Source organism: Pteropus alecto, unplaced genomic scaffold, assembly GCF_000325575.1.
Source record: "Pteropus alecto unplaced genomic scaffold, ASM32557v1 scaffold25, whole genome shotgun sequence".
NCBI lineage: Eukaryota > Metazoa > Chordata > Mammalia > Chiroptera > Pteropodidae > Pteropus > Pteropus alecto.
The window spans coordinates 12,610,833-12,627,012 of record NW_006441955.1 but is presented as its reverse complement, the minus strand read 5'-3'; the positions used below and the strand labels follow the sequence as shown (position 1 = coordinate 12,627,012).

General features: G+C 45.2%; 1 protein-coding gene and 1 non-coding gene across 2 annotated transcripts in view; both read left to right on the top strand.

Annotated features, from left to right (window-relative positions):
* The first annotated feature begins 87 nt into the window (after positions 1–87).
* KANK4 (KN motif and ankyrin repeat domains 4) overlaps positions 88–16,180 on the top strand; it is a 38,797-nt gene continuing 22,704 nt past the window's right edge. Inside the window, exons 1-4 of the mRNA XM_025052110.1 lie at positions 88–279; positions 4,893–4,980; positions 11,406–13,334; positions 14,566–14,677. Coding sequence (XP_024907878.1) covers positions 4,965–4,980; positions 11,406–13,334; positions 14,566–14,677 — 2,057 coding nt within the window. The 5' untranslated portion in view covers positions 88–279; positions 4,893–4,964. The remainder of the gene's footprint in view (positions 280–4,892; positions 4,981–11,405; positions 13,335–14,565; positions 14,678–16,180) is intronic.
* TRNAA-UGC lies at positions 5,401–5,474 on the top strand. The gene has a single exon. It is a non-coding gene; the product is annotated as a tRNA-Ala (tRNA).

Genomic DNA, 16,180 nt, shown 5'->3' with positions numbered 1-16,180 from the left:
TTTTTTTTTTTTTTTTTTTTTTTTTTGCAAGATCCAATATCAGCTCATTGAGTGTTGAATTCCTTCCTGACCCCACTCTCCTTTTCCTTGGATCTAAAAGGAAGTCAGTATTTGCTTTTCCAGCAAGGTCACAGATCACCTGACTAAAATCCTTTAACAGCTGGGAAGCCAGTGCTGCTGTGCTGAACTCAGGAGCAATCGGCTGGGTTAGCAGCCCGAACCTCGCTTTCTGTGAGACTCCTGTTCCACGCTATGGCAGGAGGAGGATGCCAAAAGAAGGTAATGTGGCCGTGGCTTTCCTCGTGACAGTTTTCTCTTCTTCATGAAGCTCCAGATTCAGCTGCTGCAATGCAGGCAAAACTGACAGACACTCACAGAAAAATGTGGGAATGGAGTTAATGAGATTGTGTTAATGTGTCATTTATTGAGCTTGAGTTATCTCTTTGTTTCCCGGGGTTTGTAGGAAGTGAGCCGGCTGGAGAACTCAGTTGGCAGAATCTTTTTCGGGAGTGCGTCTCACCTCCCCCCGCGACTGGGCTGCAGCCCTCTCAATGGTTAGCAGCGCTGCCAGATGCCTCCTGCTTCTTAGCGCAGGGAACATTTACACTTGGAGGCGCCTGGTCCTGGAATGGGGAAATGGGAAGCTCCTCTCATTTTGGCAGGATCGGTACGAGATACTGGTAAATTTTTTTTTCTCTTTTGGAAAGAGCGCTTTATCTTTGCAAGTGATTATGCATGGATTGACAGGGTCGCCGTTTGGTGCGCTACCTTGCTAAATATTTGACTTTGTAAGGTTGAATTCTCCAAGGATTCTCATGGCAGTAAAGCTGTGCTTTGAGCCAAGCTTTCTTTTCAAGGAAATCCAAGGTGCTATTTATTTTGGCATGCAGCCTGTTCTGGGATGAAATACAGCAATTTTATTATTGCAGAATAAAAGGAGGTTTAAAGAAAACAAAAGTACAGAACTAGGTTTCAGTTTCAAGACTAAGTAAAGGAAGGTTTTTTTGAATTCAGATTCGAGGTTAGAAATGAGATGGGAATGGCATCATAAAAGGAATCAATGTGGCGAGGAAGAGGGTGTGAGTGTATACTGCAGGAGTCGGGCTGACCCAGGGAAATCCATGCTCCTGGGCATGGACACTGCTGGAACCGTTTGTAACGTGGCCTGGGTGTTACACATGAGGCTATCGCCGCTGTTTGCCAGTGACTGCCTCCTTAGTGGGTTTTTGAAAGGATAGCCTCAGTCCTCACCTCTTTACTGCCCTTTGGCTTTGAGACGCAGGGTGGAGTGATAGAGTCACACAAACTTTCCTGCCCCTAATTAACTGGGTAACTTTGTATGGGCCACATAACCTCTTCGTGCCTTTGTTTCCTCATTTGTAACTTGGAGATGATACCCTGGACTGATTGACTGCCACGTTAAGATACAGGGAGGGTTGAGGGTGGGGAGAGACAGAAATGTGTCCTGTAGGAATTTTGACCTTCACAAGCTTACAGATTAGTATGGGAGGAGAGCCAGAGAGAGAGAGATAAAGCTGTGTATACTCAAAACATCTAGAATGATGAGCTAATGAGAGAGGTTGGGACCTAACTGGGCATCCTTGATCCTGAGATAAACAGATGAAAAGTTACATAACAACACCTGGTATTACAAGGTTCTGAACACTGGGGATACAACTTAATAGAACGAGTAATAAATTATATTATGTCAAAATTTAAAATGTTCCAGAAGATTGCAAAATTCTATTTTAAAAAAAGAATTCTGTCCAACAAAGCTATTTTTTATATTCTGTTGTATTGCAAACAAAGTAGCATGTGTTGATGTGGCAATTGTTCCTTGGTTCCACTTACCCAACCACATCAAACATCTACCCACTCAAAGAAAACCCCCTTAGCTAAATTCCAAGGTGTCCGCCATAAGGATCACGCGCCAAAGTGGAGAAGCCTGAGGTGAGTGGGGACCAGAAGTGGCATGATGTGGGCATGACATTTCCCTTTTTTCCTTCTTGTACTCAGAGCCCTTTAGAGGGAATGCGTGCGGATTCCTCTTATTCAAAGAGTTGGGTGTCAGGTCTATTTAATTTCTGTAGCCTTGGAATGATTAATTTTAGTAAAATTCAAGTCTAAGAGAACTATTAGAGGTCTCTATAGTTTTTTTTTAAATAAAACTTGACCTAATGCGTGTGGCATAATTGTTGGAAGCCCTTTGATCTGATATATATAAATCAAGATATATATATATATTGATCTCTCCGAGGTGATGATGAAAGTTTGTGCCACCAAAGGTCCACCTGCAACCAGGTGGCCCTCCTCTTGCTTGGGAGGAGCCTTATTGCTCAGTGTCCAGCCCTGGAGAAGCAGATTATATGCCCAGGAGGTTCTCCATGCTCAGAAGGCGCTTCATATACACTTTTGGGAGAAGCAGAGAAGCGTGAGGGTCAGGAATGTTTCCCCTTACAAGCAGAGCTAGGAATCAGCCATGGCATCAGGCTGATTTATAAAGATGGACAAATGTTCGCTTTTGTTCTAGCACAGGCTTAGAGTGGGCTAGACTTGAGGGCAAATTCTGTTCCAACTCTTGTTTGTTAGGTGACTTTAGGCAGGGCTGTATCCTCTCAGCCTCAGCCTCCCTATCAGAAAAATGAGGACAATAATAATCCTCCTGGGGTGAGGGTGTGGATTGCATGAGATAACTTGGTTATGTCAAGGGCTTCTGTTGCTCAGTAATGTTATGGGGTGGGAGGAAGAGGAGGGCTAAAGGGAGAGGAGAGGCCATGATGATGGAGAAACGGGCCGAGGGGCCAAAGTTAGGATTTCTGTCCTCACTGTTTTCCTTCCCAGGCTTCAGCTCGAAGCTGCCGATCGTCTCCTGCCCACCAGCCTCTGGGAAGTTCCACCACCGACTGCAGCCTATGGACCTGCCAGTGTCCTTGCCTGGGAATCTTCTCTTCCTTTTATTTTTTTTAAAAAAATTATTATATTTATTTTTAAAATTTAGATATAATTGGCAGAGAACTTATTATATTAGTTTTAGGTATACAACATAATTATTTGATATATGTATAGATTACAAAATCATTATCTTAGTAGTTTAGTTAACATCCATCACCACACATAGTTGCAAATTTTATTTTCTTGTGATGAGAACTCTTAAGATCTACTGTCAAAGCAACTTTCAAATATGCAATAAAACATTATTAACTATAGTCACCATGTCGTACATTACATACCCAGGACTTATTTATCTTATAACTGGAAATGTGTACCTTTTGACTATTTTCACCCATTTCACCCATCTCCCTCCTCCCACTTCTGGCAATTACCAATTCGTTCTCTGTATCTATGAGCTCGATTTTGCTTGTTTTCAGATTCCATACATAAATGAGTTCATACAGTATTTGTCTTCCTCTGATTTATTTCATTTAGCATAATGCCCTTAAGGTCTATCCATATGGTTACAAATGACAAAATGTCCTTCTTTTTTATGGCTGAACAATATTGCATTGTGTATATATATACCACATTTTCTTTATCCATTCATCAGTCGATGGACTCTTAGGTTTGTTTCAGAACCTTCTCTTTCTAACAAATGTGATCCTCCCTCACTCTAAGTTAGAACCTCCTCTACTGCAGCTTTACGTTGGCCCCAAACTCAAATCCTTTCCGCCTTAAAGGTAAGTGAGGTGCTCAGTGCTGGTGTTCCCTCTGCAAGGAGTGTCTTTGCCTATAGAAACCCTGCCTGCCCTTCTGGCCTCCGTCATACCTGCATAGGGAAACACCCCTCTGACCGCTTCTAGGAACACATTTTGGAGAAGTGAAGGCCAAGAGCAGGGCGAATGGCTTGGGAGGCAGCACTGATAGAAAGAGGGTACACAAAACTTTCTGTTGGGAAAACTTTAGACTTCCTTATTTGGCAGGCTTGATAATTCCTGGCCCTCTTCTCCAGTGTAGTTTGTTCCTCTTTTTTTTCCATCCTGAGTTGCTCATCCTTCTCTCACTCCCATTTTCCCCTAATCCTTTCTTCATCTCTGGTACACTTTTCTCGTCTGAGTTCAAGCACATTGAAATTCCTAAAATAATGCCATTTCTACCGCTGATATGCCATAGATAATTAATTATTCTGATGTATATGGAGTTACAATCCTCCCAAAAAACAATTTCCTGGGCGATTTATTGTAATGAGGGCAGAAGACAGGTTGTTTACCATCTGAAGAAAGAGTCCTGGGAATAGATTAAAACTTTGGGGAGAATTTATGATCAAACTTGAAGGTACCCTAATTTAGAGTCGGGACAATATGCTGCCTGAGTATTTACTGATGCCTTCTGGCCACCTAGGTTGAACTTCCCCTTGTTCTGCCCATAGTTGGAAATTGCCTCAAAGTGTTGGCTCCTAGTCTATACTTGCAATTATCTCATCTTTGTCTTGAATCTGATTGGGATGTCATAGATCATTTGTAGGTACTGTGATTGCGGCTTCTTTACCAAATGGGTTGTAATTCTTTTACTATGATGGGGATGAGTAGATTTCAGCTCTTGATGTTATATGCTGGTTATCAGGGCCCTGGGCCTGGTCCCAGCTCCTTCGCTAATATGATGAGAGGCCTTGCACCAAGCAGTTAACTTCCAAGTCTCAGTTTCCTCATGTGTCAAGTGAGAGGGTTGAACCAAATGCTTTCTTTGGTGACAGCAATTGCTAACATTCCATGAAGGCACGCCCAGGTTTGGACTCCAGAAGTGCATACAGGCTTTTACTATTCCTCCTTGGAGAGGTATGAGCTCATAGGTGCCCCGGGAGAAAGGTAGAGATGGGTTTTACTTTCTTTGGTGCTATGATCCCTCCATACTTATTCTAACTCTAATAAGACTTTCCAATTTTCTATCCTTTCTTTCAGAACTGTCTGACAGATTTTACAGACTTATTGGATGAAGAGTGCCTGAGAGACTGACGGTCAGCATTCCTTACGATGGAGAAGACAGATGGTAGGCAGGCTGCTTTGTATTCCCTGGTGTAAAGTGAGCATTTGAGTTGGAAAGGGATTGTTACTATAAGTCCTGGAAGTAGCCTAGGGAAGGCCTACAGGAGACATTCTCCAAGAGGTGGTGCTGGAAGATCCAAACCATGTATTTCAGGTATGAATAAGAAAAAACGGTAGGGAATGAGAATGAAGCCTGATGTTTATATCAGACTTATGTAATTTTCTCATCTCTTCCAAGCTCCAAGAAGGGAGCAGGATGCTCTCACTCGTTGCCCTCATTTTAGAGGTGAGGGAATTGAAGTCTAAGAAAGAGGCACAATATGGTGAAATTCTTAACTGTGTAATTCTCCAATTACACAGTCCCCTCACGTATCAGTTAGTTTTGCTGTGTAACAAACCACTCAAAAATTCAGTGATCTAGGGTGGCTCCATAGTGTAGTGGTTAGCACGTCTGCTTTGCACGCAGAAGGTCCTGGGTTCGCGCCCCAGGTGAAGCCACAGACCATACCCCAGATGCGCCACACCCCCCTGATGCGCCAGGCCCCCAAGTGCGCCAGGCCCCAGGTGCACACCACGAGTGTGTGAGAAGGGACGCCTCGCCTTCAGAAATCCAGTTCTTAAGGGGAAATGGCAACACTCATGGGTAAGGGGTGGAAGTGGGCAAGGGGGTGGGGAATTAAAGAGGGGGAAAAAATTCAGTGATCTAAAATAAAGATATTTATTATTTCTCAAAAGATTCTATAGGTTTTGCAAGGCCATTATTCTGGTCTAGACCAACATGGTTGACCTTTGCTGGGCTCACATGGTCTTCTGGGTGACTTGGCCAGATGGTTTATAATGGCCACACTCGCATGCCATGTCACTTGGGGCATTGGTGATGATTTGGCCATGTGTCTTTCCTTGTCCAGTGGTCTAGCTGGGAGTTTGTTTGCACGGTGACAGAAGGGTTCCAAGTACAGCAAGAACACATAAACCCTTATGCGCAAGTGATTTTCAAGTCTCTGCATGTGTCACACTTGCTGTTGACCCATTGACCAAAGCAAGTTCCAAGGCTAAGCCCAGGGTTAGTGGAGAAAGGGAATACCCAAGGGTGGGGTATAATTCTAGCTATCTTTGCACATAGTCCACCACATCTCGTAAAAAAGCAAGTATTAATACCTACTTCACAGGGTCAGTAAGGGACCGAATGCGGTAATGCATGTAAGGTTGTTGAGTAATAACTACCTAGCATAACAAATCTCTCAATGAATGTTCCCCTCCTAGCCCTCCCAGGAAACTTGCCAAAGGTCATAGACTAGACCCTGATCTCCTGACTTCTAATGAAATGCTTTTTCCAGATCACTAAATGTCAGGAAACAGGAGAGTCTATAATCCCCCTTAATCACATGGCCCTTCACTGGTGCAGGACTTAGGGACTAGACAGCAGCTCCAGCCCTGCTTCTTCCTTCCTTCCAAATGCAGTCCCCATAAACTTCAAGAGTCTGCTTTTCTCCCCGGAGAGCTGCCTTTTCAGTGCATCCCTGGAAGTGGTCCCACAGAACCCTAGATAATCCCCTGGATGCCCCAGGGGCCTGTCATTCCTGCCTGCCTCATTTGTCCCTGCTCAGCATCCTCGCACTGCTGCTCTTCATGTGATTAACCACAACTAGCTCAAGAGGCACCCCTCCCTTCAGGCACACGCATCTCACAAAATAAAGGCAGAAGAAGGAAAACCTTCCATCACTGTCCTGACCTTTTGAAGAGGCTCATTTAATTCCCCTTCTGCCCAGCTGTGTTTTTGGCGGCTTTCTCTCTAGTGCCTGTTTTCCCCATTTCCTTTAGAAACAGAGTATAAGATTTTGAACTTTTTTTTCTCACTTTAAATGCCTCTAATCAGTTTGCTCACCTGCTGCATTTCACTTTATCCCTCAAGGTAATTATCATGGCACCTCTCTTCTTCCCTTGTCTGCTTCTAACCCCCTTATCTGTGTCTGTGTGTAACTCTTAGGCTTGTGACTGTGTCTAAATGTCCTTTCCAAGGGTCTAGTGATCTGGCATGCTTTCAGACTGAGATGCTGTAGGGAATTCTAGGTAGCTTTGAGTCTCATATATCTTAATTTTTTCTTTTCTCCTGACTCATTTTCCCAGTATCTTCAGAATTATTTTCTTGGACTCTCATTCTATTTAACTCTGTTAGGACTCTCTTGAGGCTACAGTCCTAACACAGAGTTAAAGATTCCAAGGAGAGAGCACATTCTTAGCAAATCCCGCCTTGTGCCCTACTCAGTACCGGCCTGTCCTTGCCTTCTGGCCCCTTCGTGGAGTACCTATGCCACGATCTCTACTGCATTAGTGCTAACAATCGTAATTCTGTAAGTCAGTTATTAGTATCACCACATTACGAATGAGGAAATTGAGGCATGGGGAAATTAAATAATTTACCCAGAATCACAGAGACAGGAGATGACAGAGCCAGGATTCAAATCCAGTCAGTTTGGCTACGAGTTGGTTTATTTGATCTAAAGTTTATTTTGAGCAGAGTCAGTCCTCCTAATTAATTCTTGCACTGGCCCAATGCCTAGAATTCTGAGCTCCTGCATACTTGTCACCAGGTAGAATTAAGAGGAGCAGAGCTTAATGTGAGTGTAGGTCTCACAGCATATCTGATCAAGCTCCCTCATTGGAGGTCTAGCATTCCTCTTGGAGAAAGAGAAGGAATGCAGGGTGGCAGATGGCAGGCAGGGCAGCACAGTGGATCACTGAGTGTGTGTATCTGTGTGTGTGTCTGTGTGTGTCTGTGTGTGTCTGTGTGTCTGTGTGTCTGTGATACCTCATAGTGCTAGCTTAGGAAAGCATCCATTAAACCTGGCATCCTGGATGACAGCTGCTCAGTTCCACAGACTCCTTTGGTTCTCCTCAATTTCCCTTGTGGAAGATTTTGCCTTTGAATCTCCTGCTTCTTATTTGATGCTATTATTGTATTTGTGCTCTGGACCTGCTCCCAGAGGCCGCTGGGTAAATTGGTGCATTTCTATTGAATAAAGGCAAAAAGAATAAATAATGCAGACTCTCCTTCAGGAGAGTTCTTTTCCTTCTGGGTCATAAATCTGCTCTCTGCTTAACTTTAGACAAATATCCCCTCTCTGATTTGGCCTGTCCCTGTAATCCAGGAGGCCGCTGAGTAGACCAATCGGCCTGAGTATAGCTGAGCGCAGCTTGGAAAACTAACAGAGTGAGTGTTTTCCTTTATGGAAACTATTATAGTGTGCACCTGTTTGAAGGGAAGCAGGTTGGTTAAAAAATTGTGTGGAAGAATGGAAACTTATTTGGAGATTTTGGGGCTGGAGGAGTGTTTACTCCTTATCTGCCTGGAATCTAGGTATCTGCCACAGAAGCTCTGGAACCAATGAGGACCATCCCCATATCAGCACCAATGCTTCATTCTGTTTCCTGAGGCAGTTATGATGTCATTACCCACAGGCCTTGGGGCTTTACTTAGCATTGAGGCTGGCAGGCTCGATTATGTCAGCGTTCATGAGTTTAGCCTTCCTGTGTCTATTGGCTTTGTTTAGTTCTGTGGACATAACTGTACTTTCCTAAGCACAGAGGACCACTTGACAAGCATGTGGCATCAACCAGAAGGAGAAATCACACTGGCAAGTGGGAAGAGCTCAGCCTCAACATGTCATCACCCTGAGGGGAAAAGCGGCCCCAAATGTGTCCCTGGTAACACCATCATTTGCACCTTTCCTTTAACCTGCCCCTTCCCTCCATTGCCTTTAGAATGTGCTCTCTCCTTGGAATCTTTCACTTTGACCATGTCAGCTGTCTCGCAACTGGTCTTCAGGCCTCCAATTTGTCCCCGTTCTAATCCTCAGCAAGAATGCTCTTTATGAAATCACATTTGACCAAGTCACTGCCTTGTGTAAAACCCTTCAGTGACTCCCATTATCTAGAGAGTGAAGTCAGAGCTTGTTGGCATGCATACAAGTTGCTCTATGGTCTGGCTCTTGCTGACCTTTCCAAATTTGTCTTTCTTCTAGCCTTCACCCTTCTCTACTACACTTTAAGTTCCTTCCATATCGACTGCATTTACAGAACCCTGAATTACTGTGGAATTTCACACCTCCATGCCTTTGCACATTTTTTGACATATATCTAGAATCTACTGCTAGATATATCTATTGCTGTGTAACAAACCAACCCAAAACTTAGTGGCTTAAAACAATCATGTATTATTGACACAGGCTTAGTTGAATGGTTTTTACCTGGGGTCCCTCCTGTCATTGAAGTCAGATGATGGCTGAGGCCACAGTCATCTGATGGCTCTTTTATTCATGCCTGCCATGGAACCTGGGCCAGGATGGCTGGACTGGCTCAGCCTGGCTAGGCATTACTCTTCCTCCTTCCACGTGACCTCTTGTTACTTGGGCTTCTTATAGCATGGCCATCTCAGGGAAGTTGAACTCCTTAACATGGCATCTGTCTTCCCAATGAGTGTGCATTTTAAGAGACCCAGGAGGAATTTACAGGCTTCTTATGACCTAGCTTTGGAATTCTGTCAGCATCATTTCTGCCATTTTCTTTTGGTCAAAGCAGTCATAAGCCAGCCAGATTCAAAGGGTTGGACAAGTAGACCCCATTTCTCAATGTGAGATTCCCTTACCTATCTAGAGAGGGTAAGAATTGATGGTGGCCACCTTGGACATGAATAGCTACAATGTCTGTCACCCTCTTGTCCTGACAAATTGCTATTTGTTCATTTAATACCCAGACATATGTCTCTTTTGTGGAGTCATCCCTCTTCACCAAGGCAGAATTAACCTCTAAGTCCAAGAAAATTATTCTGGATAAACTGGGAAAATAAGTCAGGAAGGAAGACTATTCCTTGAGCATGTATCTGCTACCATCCTTATCACACTACATTGTACTTGTCGGTGTTTCTCCTACTTGAGCATGCATTTTTTGAGGGCAGGTCAATATCTGATTCATCTCTGTGTCTTTAGGATCTAGCAACCAAAACATAGATGCTCAATAAATAGTAATTGAGGTAAGTGCATTGAATTATTGCTATTGTAATTTTGCCCCCAGGGTCTATTACCCTCAGAACCAAACAGTCAGTCAGTCATAAAGAATTTATGGAACTCCTGCTGTGTGATTTAAGCATGTCAGCTTCTGTTATGGGGCTTCAATTCTTTATATTTTGGGTTTCCACAAAGAATAACTATAATATTGAGCATATATTGAATGTTTCTCACTGGCGTTGTTCTAAGCACTTTATATGTATCGATAATCTCATTTTACCTATTATTAGTCCCATCTTATAAATGATGAGACACAGGGAGCCTAGGTAATTTTTCCAAGGTCACAGAGTTGAGACAGAGACCAGGTTCCAGAGTCTATATTCTTGGCCTCTGTCCTCTCTCCACTGATGTTCTCTGCTGAGCTCAGCATTTTCAAAGCATGATGTCACAGAGATAATAAGGGGTGTCACATGAAGAACATCAAAGGAACAAAGGCTATTTAATCCTAAGAAGCTACTTGGAGATAAGTTCCTATGGATTCGAGTACTCGAAGGACTGATGTGTCTCAGTGTCCTGAACTGGAGTCAAGGTCAGTGGTGCCTTGGTGTGATGAAGAACTTTTGATGTACTCTGATAATCTGAGCTGCCCTGAAAAGTCATGAGTCCCACGTTTCTTGGAGTATGTACGCCAATGTGCCTTTTGGCATTAATTATCCCTTTTCCTTCACTACCTTTTTTCCGGTCTATGAAAAATATGGTATTTCCTTATTTAGAGACATGAGTTTTTGAAAGTGAAATTTATGTTTGTTAAGCACTAAGCAGTCTTCAGGTGGAAAAGAGGATGGGCTCTATGTGATTATATGTTCCAATTCTCTCTGATCTTAGTACCTAGAGGCTCAGGCTTCTGAGGAAGCTTAAATAATGTAGAAAGCATAACTCCTTGATGTCTCTAGCTTTACCAAGATTTACTGGTGTCTATTTGAATAATGCAAGATTCTCTTTTAATGTGGAGACAATTATGCACCTCATCCTTTGAAAATCTCCATATTCATAATTGCCAATTAGTACCCTGATTTGGCAAATTCTTGGCCACTTCAATTCAGCAATTACATGACTCAAACCCAGTAAAACAGTATGAGACTATTTTATTTTGCTGGTGTGCAGGCAGATTCCACAGTAATAACTAAGATGCAAATTGGAAACTATTCCCTCTATTTCCTGCAGACATTGGCTAAGTACACACTGATTTAATAACACGATTCCTTAGCACAGCCAAAAGACTGTGAGCATCTCAGATAGTTTAGAGGCTAGAACATTTAGAAGTCTCACAAGAGAGCGTTAAGTCAAAATCACAGACATTAGGCTTCACCACCCTGTAATTCTTACTAACATTGTGCTTCTTTTTCACATGTCTTCTGTCTCTCAGCCAAAGACCAGTCCTCTCAGGGAGATGAAGAGAAAGACCCTCCAAAGAGCCACCCCTACTCCGTGGAGACCCCATATGGTTTTCATTTAGATCTGGACTTCCTCAAATATGTGGATGATATTGAGAAGGGACACACCATCAAAAGGATTCCTATCCACCGAAGGGCCAAGCAGGCCAAGTTTAGCACTTTGCCCCGAAACTTCAGCCTTCCTGACAGCGGGGCTCGCCCCCATGCTGCTCTTCCCCACCAAAACTGGTTCCCAGTGGTGCCAAGGAAGGTGTCGCTCGGGGCAGAAGAGCGAGCGCAGTCACTGCCGCCTGGTGGCCCCCAAGCCTCTGCCAGTGGGAGTGAGGTGAGCTACCACAGGAAGGCTCTGTTGGGAGAGACCGCCAGACAGCTGGAGGCCGCTGCATCCAGGGAGGCTGAGCTCGGCTCTGGGTATGGGCGGCCCCAGCTTCTGAGAGCATCCAGCATGCCAGCCACACTGCTGCAAAACAGGGCCTCAGAGGACCCCAACCTAAACTCAGGTCCCCCCACTTCTCCCGCTCTCCCTCCACTTGAGGGTGAAGACAGTGTCAGTGATGGCACTTTTGGCCCTGCTGAAGGATTTGCAGGTTTTCACAACTCCTCCCCACGAGCAGCAACCCAGTCAAAAGTCAGAGAGTTTGGAGACCTGGTACCAGGGATTCCGGAGCTGGTCCGGGAGGGGACCAAACCTCCAGAGGCTGAAGAAGAGGCTCCACACCACCTCTCTCTCCCAAGTCCTCCTTTCTCATCCCAGAATGCACTTGTAGTTCTGGAAGATGCAGAAGATGAACACGAAACCAGAGAAGCAGAGGTGGTGGTTACCTCTGGCTTGCCAACACCAAGCCCCCCACCTCTGCCATCACCCATCCCTGAGAATGAGCTCCCCTTAGAAGAAATAGAGCTCATTATCAGTGAGATCCCACCCCCACCACCGGTAGAGGTAGATGTGAGAAGCATTGGCATCCGGGTCACAGAAGAAAGCCTGGGCCTTGCCACGATGGATCCTGGCAGCATTTCCAGTCTGAAGCAGCAGCTCTCGGACCTTGAGGGCGAGTTGTCTGGGAGAACTGAGGAACTGGCCCACGTCAGAGCTGCCCTCCAGCAGCAAGAGGAGGAAATCAAGGCTAAGGGGCAGAGGATTCAAGAGCTAGAGTGCACTGTGGCTCAATTGGCAGAAAAGCTTAGCCGTGAGAACACCAAAGACGCCCAGGGCCAAATTGACGCTATGGTCAACACTGACCCACTCCATGGACTATTGACCAGGGAATTGTGTGACAAGAGCATTGGGGTCAACCTTCTGAGCAGCATGGGATCTGAAAGCTGGGGGGCCAGAGGAGAAAAGAATGGCTTCCTATGTGGGCAGGACAGTCACAAACAGAGAGATCAGAGCCCAGCAGAATTGGTGCCACCACCCCAGCTGTCACTGCCACAGGGACCCGAGATGATCCTCACCTCCTCTTTACATAGCTGCCTCTCCACTGAGCTCAGGATTGAAGAAGCAGGCTTTGAGCCAGAGGGAGACTCTCAGTTGGGAGCCGAGGGTCCGGTCTGGGGAGCAGGAAGCTCTTCATGGAGCAGCGATATAAAGGCTCCCCCAGCAGGGAAGGAGGAGGCGAGTTCAGAGCTGCCGGGGAGGGAGTGTCCCGGAAGGCCACCGAGCTCACCCACAGATGCCAGTATTGGGCAATATGTTAAGAAGATCCAGGAGCTCCTGCAGGAGCAGTGGAGCTGCCTGGAGCATGGGTACCCAGAGTTGGCCAGCGCCATCAAGCAGCCTGCCTCCAAGCTCAGCAGCATCCAGCGCCAGCTCCTGAGCTCCCTCAACCTGCTGCTGTCTGCCTACTCGGCTCAGACTCCACCCCAGAGGGAGTCCCCGGCCGCCTCTTCCCCTCCACCAGTGGGTAAATACCAGTGCCTGAGATGGAACCATTTCTCCTTTATGTCACAAGTCAAAAGGAAAGGGAGTTTTAATTGCATGAATATGTTTTAAAAAGATTTAAGCACTTCCAAGAATGCAGTGTAATAAAAACTGATTGATGTAACAGTGGAGGCTCTGTGCCCCTACTCGTGTCCTTGCTCTAAGGTTAAGATTGACTGCAGGGCCACCATGTATAGCTGCACAAATATAGCGCAGGGCACAGAGATGCCAGCTAGGGAGGGTACATTAGAGCTTAAATCTAGCCCACTCCTCACCTGCCAAGCCTGCAGCACTGTGTTTACCCAGAAGGGTGCCGATTTCTCATTTGCATTTGCACAAAGGCAACAGCCATGACCAGCAATGGCCCTGGCTGTGTGTGCTGTAAACTTCAGCCTCTCTTCATTGTTGCCCTGTGCTCTTGCATTCCTGAGGTGCTCTCTGGTTCGTGCACATTAGAGTTTTTTTCCTAGCCTAGTTTTGTATTGAGATCTTAAATACTTACTGAATATTTTCTGTGTGTGTGAGAGAGGGAGAAACTGAGTGGTACTCACATGTGGAAGCTGATCCTTTGGCTGAGCAGCACTTCCTCTTGTAACAGTCATACACTGTTGAGTAAAGCAGAACCATATTTTGCTTTGCTCAATGAACGACGTGAGAGTCTGCTTCCTGACACAGATGGCAAATTGGCTGCTTTCTCATTATTTTAGTGCTGTTCTAATCTTGCTTGTTGGGAAATGCCTCCTGTACCTTTGAGTACAGCCAAAGAAGACTTGTTCTCTTGTTCATGTGTCTTCTGTGCCTATCACATATTGCAAAGTGTCGACTGGCAGAGGTGGGACCAGGAGTCACGTGAACTAAGTTCTTCACTTAGAACTCACTCACTCCTGCTCTGCCATTCACTGAGAAAGTCTGAGCCTCAGATTTTCCAGCTGTAAGATATGGACAACATCGGCACCCACACCTCATGCCTCTTCCAAAAGAGAGCTCCCACATAGAGCGGCTTTGTGACCAGGGACAATTTGGCTGGCACTGACCAGAAGCCTGGGCCTCCTTAAAGATCCTCAAAATATTTGATTTACTTTATGTAGTCTCCCATCTCTTTCTGCCTCTTCGCACGCCTTCAATCTGTATCCTCTCAAAGCAAGAGTCTTGGTTTTACTGCATTCTGGGGCATCGCCAAGATCTTTCTAACCTGTGATGTTGTGTCTGCCTAGAGATGTCCCCGTCGGCCAGCCTTAAATCCATAATGAAAAAGAAAGACTATGGCTTCCGTGCAGGAGGTAATGGGACCAAAAAGAACCTTCAGTTTGTTGGGGTTAACGGTGGGTAAGCATCGCTCATGAAGCCCAGACTGCCCTCCATACTGCCTATTCCGCTGTCGTCCTTAGCACGCTCTTTTGCCTGGGGGAAGCATCTGGTTTTTATTCTTCTTCAAGGGAGTTAATCTCAACAGCCCTTTAAAACTCCATCTCGGGTTTGCATGTGTTTGGCTCCTTGCCAGCTATGGTGGTCTGTTGGATCCTGTGCTTTTAATATGTCCTAGCTTTGGGGCCCCCCAGGGCCAGGAGTCCAGGTGGCTTCTGGGAGATTGGGAGGGGGGCGCACATGGGCCCTTTAAGGAAGACATTTAATCTGAACCATAACACTGAAACTAGGACAAAATCTTAACTTGTTGAACTTCAAATTTCATCCATTTAATTTTTTTCTTCCTTTTACTAACTTGCTACAAACCAAACCAATATTTTTTAAGATGAAGAAAAACTGCCAATGTCTGTTGACTCAGAACACGATCCAAAACTTACATATTCTAGAGAGTAAATCATTGGATTTAGAATATTTTCTAAATCAATCATTTGACAAACATTTATTAAATGTCAACAATGTGTTAGCTGATGGGGATTTTAAAAAACGTCCAATAAATCATGGTCCCTGCCTTTAGCTCACAGTTTGGGCATGGGCAGAAAAATGACAAGAAATAAAGAGAAAATAGTGGTATGTTGAGATGAGTTCTAATAGAGAAGGAAGCATAGCATGCTGTGGAAGCCCAAAGTAGGGACACCCAGCCAGTGGCGGGCCCAGGAGACTGCCTGGAAGAGGGCGGAACCCTTGCTAATTTGGGTCAGACCGGAAGGAAGACACCAGATTCGAACAACAGTGACATCACTGTTGCACGTTCTGTGATGTCACAGGAGAGTTGTGGTTCCTGCTCCCACTAACATAGACACTGTGGCCTGAGGAAAAACCACTGTGTTTGAGCTTTTACCAGTTCATGTGCAGAAAAGCAAGACCAGCCCAATCTGAGTCTAAAGCAGGTCCTACCCCTCCCCTGCATAAGTGCCCAGCAGTCCCCGCTCTGTACTAAGCTGGAAGTCCATCTCATGGCTGAAGCCTGCCTCATCCCCAACCGCTGGCTACTGCCATTCTTCCCTCAAATGTGCGAGTCAGGCCCATCTCCAGGGCCTTTGCATCTGCTGTTCCCCCGCTTAAAGTCCTCCTAGCCTACGTATTTCTCAATATTCGTCACTCTAGTGGAGTGGTTCTCAACCTTGGCTACACCTTGGAAATCCTAGGGGGAGTCTTAAAAATTACCAACCCCCGGGTCCCCTTCCTGAAGACTCCAGTTTAATTAGTCTGGAGTATAGTCCAGGTATTGGGAATTGTAAACACTCTCAAGTGATTCTAATGTGCAGCCAAGGTTTAAAATGTCTGCTCTAATTAAAGTAGCTCCTCCCATCACTATCCCCTGGCCATTTATTATTTTATTCAATGTTCAATATTTTCTATCTGAATATATTATATTGTTTACATGTTTATTTTCTGCCTTTCCCT